The 12,255-nt window shown below is 35.8% G+C and overlaps 1 protein-coding gene across 11 annotated transcripts in view; it reads left to right on the top strand.

Moving 5' to 3' along the window:
* Positions 1-12,255, top strand: part of EVI5 (ecotropic viral integration site 5) — a 205,230-nt gene that overhangs the window by 160,480 nt on the left and 32,495 nt on the right. For all 11 annotated transcript variants that reach the window (XM_045199567.3, XM_053920057.2, XM_053920054.2 and 8 more), the window contains one exon: positions 9,090-9,185. In XM_045199567.3, coding sequence (XP_045055502.2) covers positions 9,090-9,185 — 96 coding nt within the window. The remainder of the gene's footprint in view (positions 1-9,089; positions 9,186-12,255) is intronic.

The following is a 12,255-nucleotide window of genomic DNA, read 5'->3' as shown; positions in this document are numbered from 1 at the left end:
TTTAAAAAGCCTATGGCTTGTAACAATGGCTTTTGAAATCCGCTATCTTCCTGTCTAAGGAAGTGCCCTTCATGTGGCAAGATAGGGTAAGTTACAACCAGCATTAAAAACACAGATAAGGAAACAAACAATAATGGATTTCTACGCATGCCTGCCACAATGTCTTTTTTTAAAATGAGGCTGACTAAATTCGTGAGTTTAAACAAACCTGGCTCCTGCCTCTTCTCTCACCTCCATGCTATTTTTTAAGATTATATACTACTAAACCCCACTTTCCTGCCAAGCAATGGTTCCAAGCAACTTAATGCATTCATCTCAGTTTTGGTGCAATATAACAAGTAAAAACATGCTGCTTAGAGCCGTGGAGAAAACATTTCACATTTTCTCTTCAATTTTCTGGCTTGAGGAACCACCACATGTATTCAACTTTCTAAATAGTGTGTGGGACTACAGTAGATGTAGTTAAGATATGTCTGATTAAAATGTCCACTTTGTACTGTGACCATTTACACACTGCACAAATACAGTCACTTTTTCCTGCTGACTACAGCATTTATTGATTTTTCAATCAACTGTAACAGAATATGTGGCATATCCTGTAACAGAGTATGTGGCTCATTCCATCTCTACCTCGTCCTTTCTCTGATTACAGCTCCCACGGTTGCAGGGAGGAAACAGCGAGTGTATGTGCCTAAAGTCATTAGTAAACAGTCGTAGGTAGTTGAACACCAGAATCACTGCTCTCAGTAAAGTATTTCTCTCCACACGCACATTTATGTGCTATAACCAAACAGCTATATATAGCTCTTTGATTATATCAACCTGTTACCTAATAAAAAGTTTAGAGAATTGAACTTCATATTTCCCTTATTCACTGCCATATCTCCTCATTGATATTGATGCTTTTAACTTTTTAAAGAATCATTTTGCTGGTCTCCAAATATTTGGTTTTTCTTTATTCTTTAGAACCAGGTATCTTAGTTTTCAGTCATAGGGGTCATATGTGTGGAATTTTCTCAGATCCTAAATATTTTATTTAGTTCCTCATCATATATTACTAGACTTTAAAATAATATTTTTTGTTTGAGAGGTAGGTTAACCAAGAAAGGGATTTGAGTTCAAAATTGAACCAACCTCTGTAGACAGGGAACTGACCAGCTAAAACCAGCATAGAAATAATGTGAAGTGAAACTGATAGCAGAATTGAAAGAAATTAATTTAAAAACCCTTGACAGTTTTCCTCTATTTTTGTTTTTAAATATATTCTTTCTGGAAATGTGGAGACCATTTGTAAATAAGGTTACGAATTTTGGTCATCTACCACATGTACCACTGTGGTAGTAGTTGAAAGAAATATTTCTCTCTCTTTTATATGTAAAATTATGCTAAGTAATTTTTATGATGAGAATAAACTCAGAAAATATTTGAGATCCTTAGGAAGTATGATTAAAGTAATTTATAATTAACACATAAATAGAATTTTGAGTTTGTGTTAAAAAATAGTTAATTTTCAAAGGTGGTTCAAACCAGGCCATTGCAAGGGTAGGTCTGCACGCTGGCGACATTGTCATCCCCGCTTCTGTAGCTTTCAGTGTCCTGATTTTCAAGTGCCACTCCCAGAATTCCATAGGTCAGAGATGGGTTCTTTTAACCTATATGTCTACAAAACTCCCCAAATGATTTTTCTCCATAATCATCTTTGGAAATTAATTATTTTAAGGATTTCCTAGATTATGTTGTTATATTTTTATGCTCTTTTACTTAGCCATATTTTAAAAATATTTTAAAATAGGATGTTTTACAGATAACAGAAAACCCAATTCTGAATTTATGCCTTAAATAATAAAAGAGATTTATGGGCTCGTGTATCTGAAAAGTTCAAAAGTAGGGTCGCTTCAGGAAGTTTGATTTGGATTCCAACTTGCTGCATTTAACCGTGATTCCCATTGCTCTGCCCTTATCATTTTTCTCCTCAGGAGGTTTTCCTTATTGTGTTAAAATGACTAGCAGGTGAGCTTTATACCCATGTATCATAATCTCCAGAATAAGAAGCTATACCCCATAATTTCCAGCAGAAGTTTTTGAAAATCACACTATTTGAACAACCCCTGAATCAATCACTGTGCAACACAAGTGTGATTATCCTGTTGGGTTTAAACCCTGCCAGTCAAGGCCTGCAAATGGGGTTAAGGATGGCGATAATTCCAGTCCTAATACCACTGCATAATGAGGGAGAGGGAATGGATCTTGAGGTAACAACTATAAAATCTACTACGAAATACAGAGATGAACTGTAACTCAGCCCTCTCTAAAAGTGTGTTCTATTTTAATGAGATACTAATTTATATGATTTAATCATATTACTTTTTAGTGTCTTAAGTTTCCAATAAAATGTAAAGAAAGTAGTATCCATTCCTACCTTTAGTGATAGATATCTTTTCACATATGTAAATGAAGTCTGGTGTGGACCAAGTGCTTGCTTCTTAGCAGATGGGAGGGAGAGACAATGATTCATTTTTATTGATGACTTCTTCCTCCTGTATTTCTCTATGAAAAATTTCAAACATACAGAAGTTGAAAGAATTATATTATGAACACCATAAACTCACCACCTCCATTCTAAAATTAATATTTTGATGTGTCTTATCTATTGCTTTGTCAGATACTCGCCTATCCACCATTCTAGCCACCTTATTTTTATGCATTTCAGAGTAAGTTAAACTTGCTATACTTTACCTCTAGTCACTTAAATATGAATATTAGTAAATAGAGTTATAGATGATGAACTTTTGGTTAAGAGGCTTATGTACAAAGCTCTATGGTTTACAGCCTTAATATAAATTAGATTACTATAGATATCATAATGGTAATTGCTAAAATAATTACTCAAAGATAGATCTGAGAGTGAAATGTGCATTTAGACCTTTTTCATCTGTTACTTTATGCTGTAAATACGAAGTTTCTTTTATTGTGTGCCAAAGGAAATGTATTTAAGGTCTTTTCAGTGACGTTACAGAATACCAAAATTGTCAGTGTGTTGCAGCTCTTTAAGTTTGTTATTTACCTAATTAGTTTTGCTTAGGAAAGCTGTTAACTGGTAATCTGTTGTTGTTATCAGCTAGACCGCCCCTTACCAATAAAAAAAAAAAAAACCCTCAGGAAAATCAGGTTCCTGGTAATTTATTAGTATAGCTGACATTTTCCCACCTGCTTATCAGAAAGAGCAATGTGGACATTGCTTGGAAATAGAAAGCTTAAAAATACTTGCAAAAACTCTTAATATTAAATAATTGAATGAAGTGTCTCACAAGTGAAATTACATTGATATCTACTTCTTAGAATATAACAGTTGATTAGATTTTGGGGGTATTATAAATATATAGTTACTCAGTTTTTACATTTTTATTGATTTTTAGAGAGAGGCATCGATCTGTTGTTCCACTGATTTGTGCATTCATAGGTTGATTCTCGTATGAGCCCTGACTGGAGACTGAACGGGAACCTTGGTGTGTCAGGACGATGCTCTAACCAACCGAGCAACCAGGCCAGGGCCAGGCCAGCTGACATTTAAAGAGGGTCCTTAAAAGACTTTGAATTAACACATTATAATTAGAGCCCATTGGTAGAACATAAAAATCCCGACGTCTGGATAAAAGGTCATTTATACATTTTAATTTATTAAGTAGCATTTACAACACCTCTCACTCTTCACTTCTATTTTTGAAATAGCAGCTATGTTCCCTTTAAGCAGACTGTTGAATTAGAATACTCCTTACAGAGCTTTCCAGCTGGTGTGTCTCTCACACTAAGGTGCTACTAATGTGTGACAGGTGTGCTGGGATGGTGACAGTCTTGTCCTGGGCTCACTGCTAGAGCCAGGAGCTGCTTAATCACCCTTTCTCTTCCCTCAGTTTAGCCAGTGTGCCCTACAAGTTGTTATTTGCGGGGGGGAGCGGTATATCCAGAGAAACAATGATTTAATGGCCATCAATCTGACTTTTTGTATGTAAAAGTTTTGCAGAAGAAACCAAATTTTAAGCTTTATAAAGTTATATTTAAATATTAAAAGAATAATTATATACAGATGGTATATAAAGTTTTTCTCTCTGAAATTCTGCCCTTTTTCTATAATTGAAATTCAGGGAACATCTGGGTTTTTTTAGTCATAAAATCTAAGAGGGCCTTTCCTCCGAAGAAATCAGGGTGTTATAACAAAGTTTTTAGCTAAACCTTACTAAGACCTACCTTTGGAGGAAACAGCCCTTTGGAGTTACCTGATCGCGTTTTGTAAAAACAGATTTTGATTCTTCCTATGTTTTTAAATTTTTTTTATCCTCACCCAAGGATAAAAAATGCTTATTGATTCTAGAGAGAGGAGAAGGGAGGGGAAGAGGGAGAGAAACATCAGTGTGAGGGAGAAATATCCATCAGTTGCCTCTTGCACATGCCCTAACCGGCACCAAATCTGCAACCCAGGCATGTGCCCTAACTGGGAATCGAACCTACAACCTTTTGGTGTACAGGACTGTTCAACCAACTAGCCAGGGCTGATTCCTATCTTGACAAACTTTTTTTTATGCAAGTTTCCCTATAGGAAAGAATTGGTATTAATTATTGTTACTGGTTATTTCACATTATTTAAACTTTCAGTATTTCTGCATTGTTGAAATTCTATCTTACAACATTAGAGCTTACCTCGGTTTTGTCATTTTATTGGGTTGGCCATAAAGTTTGTTTGGTTTTTCTGTAAAATGGCTCTAGTAGTACTTAGTTGTTTTGAACTTAATTCAAAACAATTTTGTTAGATTGTATTGTGACAGCTGTTATACCAGCTTGCATTTTAAAAAACTTATCAAAATTGGTGAATTTTTGTATAGCCATTTCAATATTGAAGATGGAAGAAAATATCCAACATTTTTGGCATAGTATGCTTTATTATTTCAGGAAAGGTAAAAAAGCAACTGAAATGCAAAGAAAGATTTGTGCAGTGTATGGAGAAGGTGCTGTGACTGATCACCCATGTCAAAAGTGGTTTGCAAAGTTTCTTGGTACTATTGACATTTTGCCCAAATAATTCTTTGCTGTGGGGCTGTCTTATGCAGTGAAAGATATTTAGCAGCACCCCTGGCCTCTACCTATTAGAAGCCAATAGTGGGAGACAGCCGACACAATCAAAATATCTTAATCAATAAAGTTATTGGTGAAACTTAAAAGTTTTCTTTTATTTTATGGAAAAAAACTAAACAGACTTTTTGGCCAACCCAGTATTTGTCCTGAAATTTTTATTTTATCCCACATGACACTGTTGCTCTGGGGTGTCCGACACCCTCAAAAACTTCGCCTTTACTGAGGATGAGACTGAAAGGCATCTCTCTCCAAGTCTAATTCCAAACCACAAATATCTGGCCTGTCCATCTCATCCTGAAGGATTTCTTCCCAGTAGTAGACTGCACTTTCTATTTAATCAACCACTTCAAGGGAATTAATATGAAGTGATGCTAAAAGTAAAAGCCATTGAAAAGGACAGCTGAACATATATGTCCAAATGAATAATTTTTATCACATCAGTCCCCTGCGGAAGGAAGTGTATCTACTTACTCAGTTGCTGCCGCCATTTCTTGTGTTACATATGGTACTTGGAAAATACATTCTGTGAAAATAATGGCTTCGTTTATTTTACGTCAATGAAGAGTCTCCCTCCGTATATTTTTTTCTCTTCCCTACATTCTTTCTTCTCACTTCACTTACTCACTACTTATCCCCTTCTGCTTGCCATCATCACCCTTCCCTACTTTGGGATGTATAGGACTGAGGTGGAATGAGTATATAGCCAAGGAAAATCTCAGGATGAGACAGACTGAAACAGACTGAATTTGGAAGGAGAGTTAAATCATTACATATATAATGATGCTTTTAGGAGTTAGGGTTTAACTCCTTTGGGGAAATCTCAGTGGAGAAGGTCTGATAAGTGTTCAAAGTACTTAAGCTATTATGGTAACAAGTGGCAGAAACCCATGTGCAAACTGATTCATATAATAAAGGGACTTTATTGGTTTGTATAAATGAAAAAACAGGTAGGAAAGGCCTCAGGGATGATTTAATTAGTACTCTGACTTGTTTTCTGCTCTTCTGTTGGTTCTGCCCTTCTCTGGCCAAACAAATAATATTTTAACTAAATTTTCAAAATATATTGTTTTCTTAAATGGAGGCTTCTGGCTAAAATTCTTAGTTTATCTTTTGTATATATTTAAGAAGTCTAGCATATTTGGAATGTAGTACTTGTTAAAACAGATCTTTGCTTGGGTGATTTATATGTGATATCCATGTGTTTAAATATATAAGGAAAGTTTTAGAGCCTGTAGAAATTATAGTTGTTCTCTTATAGCTATACAAATATTAGTTACATCAAACTGCTTCAGCAGGCCATATTCCATAAAAGGTGTTTAAGGCATATTGCCAAAAGAAAAAGAACAAAAAAGCAATAAGGGCAGGCAAGGGCTATAGCAGCATATTTTCAGCCGGTGTACTGCAAGATTTTTTAAAAACATGTGATACCCTGCTATATAGTCAGGGGTACTGACCTCTTTTCCCTTAGACTGTCAAATAAAAAAATGACAACAGCCAACACAACAGTAGTAGTTTAGTGTGAATGTGACGCGGACACTGGCAAGCAGTGTCCGCAGCGTTGTGGCTGAGACGAGACAAATTCACACGGACTACCGAGTCCTATGGAGGAAAAGGGACGACATGGCCACTTTTTCAAGGGGATAACACTGACCCTTGTCTTGACAGGCTTTTATTGGCTTAATTTGCACAGGAATACAGGGTGTATATGGAAAGCTCATTAATCATTGTCAGGCAGTAATAATCAAATAGATAACATTCAGAGAACTCTGAGGGCTTATTCTGAGTCAAGGTCAGATAGCTAAAGAACCATAAAACTTTGGGGAAACAAACTCATTTCATGCTTGGACCCTTATCATTTAAATTGAGGGTATCAGCAAAGTAGGTTTCACAGGATTTTATGCATTCTTTCTTAGGCCTGATTACCCTGGGGAACCCGCCCTTTCCAGCACAGGGCCGCACCCACCTCCAGCATTGTTTCAGGCTTAGGTGGAGCAGGGGAAGTAAGGCAGCCAAGAGATTAGGAGAATTCTTGCAGACAATGAGGACTCAGTCTATGTCAAAGCTGAGGGGCAAGGGTCCACCACCCCCTTTCTCCGTAGCCCCCCAAGTCCTTCCCTGAGGGCTCCCTCGTGACCATGCCTGTCTTAAGTCGTCCCTCCCTTGAGGAATCTTACCTGTCATTGGCTAACCGGTCATGCACTGGGGGCCAGGCAGGATGAAGTAAAGTGGGCAGAGGTGGTATTCCTGCCAGGGAGATAAGCCTTGTCTCCTTAGTGGCTTCTGGTCCCAAGGTCTCTCACTCAGCCTTAGCTACAAGGGGTTACAGCTTCTGAAACCAGGCAGGGCAGTTCCCAACATGAATAAATCAAAATTATACCTATTTTTTCCTCAGGCTGACAAAAATATATATTTTTTGGTGTGTTGCAGAATGTTAATAATTAGTTATGTGTGCCATGAGATGAAAAAGGTTGAAAACCACTGGCTCATAGCAATAACTTGATGAAAGGGTTTGAGGAACAGACAGGGTGTGTAAGAATTCAGGTGAGGTGGCAAGACCAATTAGTGCAGAAGAGCAGTCGTGTTGGGATGGTACCCTGACTACAGAGGAGCTACCCATTCTGTGGCTGGAGTAGGTCTAGCTAGTTCCTCTTTCTGTCGAGGAAGTTAGGGGAAGGTGTGTAGAAGGAAAGTAGAGGGGAGACGTGGCTGTAGTCAGAGGACCAAACCAGGTGATGTCCAAGGTCCCTTCTTACTGTGAACGGAAAAAGAGCTGTAGGTATCTCCACACTGGAAAATGCTCTTCACTGCAACCCCTTACTCTCAAGGTAATTGTACAGTACCTAAGGCACATTTCAAAACCTAGTTTAAAAAAAAGCCCTATAAATATTTAGATATCACTAACATAACTTTTATAGGACTTTCAAAGCTCTCAAATCAAAATGTGTACCTTGGTGCTTTACACAAACTGATATGATCTTCAAGCTGTATTCTTGAGAAATAATAGCAAGTGTAGAACAGTGGGTACAGTATCTATAGTACAAGTAAACGTATGCATGTATGTTTGATTATATATGTACAAACTATCAGGGCAAGACTACACTAAGATCTGTTAACAATGGTTGTCTCCATGGAAGGAAATGAGTGGTTGGTGACTTAAAAGTAACCCAGTGCTTTTCTGGTTTCAGGAGTTACTCAGTAGTTTAAGTACACGTCTCCGAATCAGAGCTTCTTAACATTTTAAGCATCACATGTGACTTCCTAATTACAAATAATCCAGTGATCCAAAACAATCCTGTTTTCACTGTCTAGTAAGCCTTTATCTTGAAAGTTCATTTGTTTTCAGATGACATAAGAAAGAGGCAGCTCCTCCCCTTCCCAACCTATATCCCTGGAAAGTGTTACCTTTGAGGTTGTGGAAGTAGCTCTTAGGAGTGGAGCACATTTAATCATCCCTATCTAGGACTCCAGCACACCTCCTGAGCTGCTTGAACAGAAGAGATTAAAAGCTGTCCTCCCCTTTTAAGAGTGGTTTGGAGTACTTTTTTTTTCCTCCCCTTCTCTGTTCCTCAATCAAAAGCAGATTCCCAGGGTAGCTGTAGGAGACTCACCATATTCTCAACTAAGCAATAAATCTCTTATAGAGAGAAAATCATTTGCCCTCAAAATAACTAGATAAATGGCTCTGAAATTCTAGGGTAATTTTTTCATTAGTGGATCCACTTAACTATTGATTTGTAAGAGTCAAAAGGTAAATTGTGTTTATTGTAAACCAGTTCCATTAAGCATTATTTAGAAATATTCAGTATAGCTTACTATGAGTCATTTTTTAGAAATAGTTTGACAACAAACTTGTTCAGAATTTAGCCAATTAAAGGATATGCCACTATGCTGTCCTATATTTTCAAATATTTGAGTACATGCTGTAAAATCTCTTTTGTTTTTGCTTTGTTGTCACAAAACAGAAAGAAGAAGGAAAGCTTCAAGGACAGCTTAACAAGTCTGATTCTAACCAGTATATTAGGGAACTGAAAGATCAGATAGCAGAGCTGAATCATGAGGTAAGTGATAAATTTTGATCTTCACATATTTCTTTCTTCCTTCCTCTGTATTGTAACAACACTTTTATTACTGGTTGTGACTGACTCTTTCCTGATAAATGTTTTCTGTAAATTCTTGATTGTATTTCTATTTTAGAAAATTGTCTTCTTTTTAAAAAGATTTTTTTCTGTTCCAATATTGAGGATTTATTTTCCTTAAACCTCTTTCATCATGATCTAAAATAGTCAATTGATATTTGCATTAAAATATTTTATTTTTTATTGTAATCTAAGAACCGTTGATAGTTTGTCTAAGAGTCAGAGGACTTCAATTAAACTAATTTTTTATACCAATAGATTTGTGGTATTTACCGTTGTGGAGAGAGGGAAGTCTTTTTACTCTTCTCGTCTTTTTCTCTTGGTGGTATTACTGAGATTGCAAAAAAGGATACTTGCCTAATATCAGTTAACAGATTTCTTAGTATCTGAACACTTTTAAACTGGCACCACCTTGAATCTGTAAGATTCGACTCATGAAATTCAGATAGTTTTAGGGTACTATATTAAGTAATTTAAATTATTTAATCCAATGTGTTTTGATTAGAGAAATACTTTTTTGTTAATGTGGCTCTAGGTCAATTTCCTTGTCCTCTATTATTTTCTAATGATAAATATCTTTCTAAATATGAATGGAAAACCACGTCATCTTATCTTTGATTCTTTGTACAATAATGTTCATTCACAGTAATGAGATTTGAATGGGTAACACAAACCTCTTCGTTAAGAAAAAAACTCATCTTGGCCACTAAATTAATTAAAACCTCAAAGGAAAAAGTTTGGACATTACCCTTTCCTGGTGTTACACTCTTCAGTTAAAGTCTGAGTGTTTTGAGTAATACCTCCTGGAGGTAGTCAATCTAAGTAAATTCTGAATGAAGAAACAAACATTAACAAAACTGAGAAATCTTAGATGTGGTTCAATTTAATTTGACTGACAATGTTGGGGGTCATTCCTGTAAATATTGATTTTCAGCCATGATTTGAGGGATTCAGGATTATGTATAATTTTTACTTATTTGTGTGCATTTTTTATAATCTCTTCTGATCTAATAGCCAAGTATAAAAAAACAAGTTACAAATAATCATGTTCTAGAAATCCTCATTCTTTTGGGAACCCAAGTATTATTCTTTGCGTTCAGAAGGTTTTCTCAAGTTAATTGTGACTAAAATAAAACAATTTTCGATTCATAATTTTGACTTATAGTGATAAGGAGGCCTTAATGTTGGTGAATTAAGAAAATTGTATGTAGATTGAGTTTATTTCTAAAACTAGCCTAAAAATCAGTCAGCAAATATTAAATTTGCCTGTCATGTACCTTGACTAAAAATAGTGATATTCTCATCAGGACTGGCAGAAAATAGTTCAGAGGAGGCTTTACTTTAACATAAATTTTTCATGTGTGGCCTGGGAAAGCAATCTTTTATGTTACACAGACATGCAAAGAAAATTCATCAACAGGGTAAATTTTCTACCGTTAAAAAGCTGGATTGTGCAAATTAAAAACTAAAACAGTTTCTGATGAAATACTAATTGTGCGATTCAGAGTAGGCCAGAGCGCTAGGCTTAAGCAGGCCCCAGGCAGAAAACATGGTTAGGAGGAAAGTGTGAGCACAGTGCAGCTGGGGACCACAAGAGCTCAGAGGTGAGAGTGAGCTCAGAGCACAGAGGGTGGGAGTTCAGAGGAGGCCAGAACTGGTTAAGAATTCATGTGACTAAGTTCTGGGAAATAAGGGTAGGTTGAATAGATCCAGTTTATGGTGAATCTGCAAAGCTAGAAGAGATTGAATTTACTTAATAAAATGAAATCATTATAGGTCTTCAGTTGGAAATTCCTTTTTATTATGTTTTCTGAGCAGATTTTAATACATTTACCTGTTTCAAAGTTTTATAACTAAAGAAAGGATAAATGAAAACAAGTGAAAGATTAAAGCAAGATACTGGTTGTAGTATTATGAAAATTACTATTGGCTAGACAAGCGTCTTAAGAGGGTTAATTAAATAAGGTCACTTTTTATTCTAGTGATTTTTCATTTTATTCATTTTTTTTTTTCACAGTTGACATACAATATTATATTTGTTTTAGGTGTACAATATAGTGATAAGACATTTATATAACTTTCAAAACGGTCACCCCATTCTTGTAATATAGCACTTCACAACGAAAAAATATACATATAACCAAAATCAGTCTAAAATTCCCAGTGTAACTTTTGCCTATATGCTAGAATTTGCCAAAATCTTTGGCTTTCAACATAAAAATTAACTTTCAAATATTAATGAAGTGAGCATGTGATTGTTAATAGTCACTTTGTTGGCTGATTTTGTACTTCTCTAAGTGTTGAAGGAAATGTTGAGACACATGTTGCAGATACAGCATTGTCGTACCTGTTATAACAGCTGTGGCCACTTAGAATTGTCAACTGTGTGAAATAGTAAAGTGGATTAAGCAGCTTATTTTTTATGAATGGTGACTTTCTTGTTGATCTATAAAATAACAGTTTAGGCCAAGCATTGTGTCAGATATTTCATATTTATTATTATTAACGCTCCTTCATAATAATCCCAATTGGTGGTGGTATCCTCAGTTTAATGGATACAGAAACAAGCTCACAGTGATTAAGAAACTGGCCCCAGGCTCATAATTCAGTTTGGCCTATTCTTTTCTGTGCTGCTTACAAAGATATTAGATTAGAAAACATGTCATCAATATTTAAAATTTGTAACTGAATAAAAAAATATTTAAAATTTGAAGAATGGCAATTAATGACAATATTTTAACTATTTTAACTGTTATTCTTCCCTTGACACATGAATTTGCATACGTCCAGTAAGTGACTGGCTGTTGATCTGGCCAGAAGAGCCTCTATCTCTCCCTGTTTAGCATTGCAAATGGAGCTTTATCTTCACTTTCTGCAGTTTACTATGATCCATCCCAGTGCCTTCTTTGACTTCCAGCCCCTGCAATTCCTACTCTCATCACCTAACTAATTTTGTTCCTAATTTACTTTTCATAGAAATTTTTTAATTTGG

Source organism: Desmodus rotundus, chromosome 3, assembly GCF_022682495.2.
Source record: "Desmodus rotundus isolate HL8 chromosome 3, HLdesRot8A.1, whole genome shotgun sequence".
Lineage (NCBI taxonomy): Eukaryota > Metazoa > Chordata > Mammalia > Chiroptera > Phyllostomidae > Desmodus > Desmodus rotundus.
The sequence above is the reverse complement of the archived record's forward strand: the minus strand, read 5'-3'. Positions and strand labels throughout refer to the sequence as shown.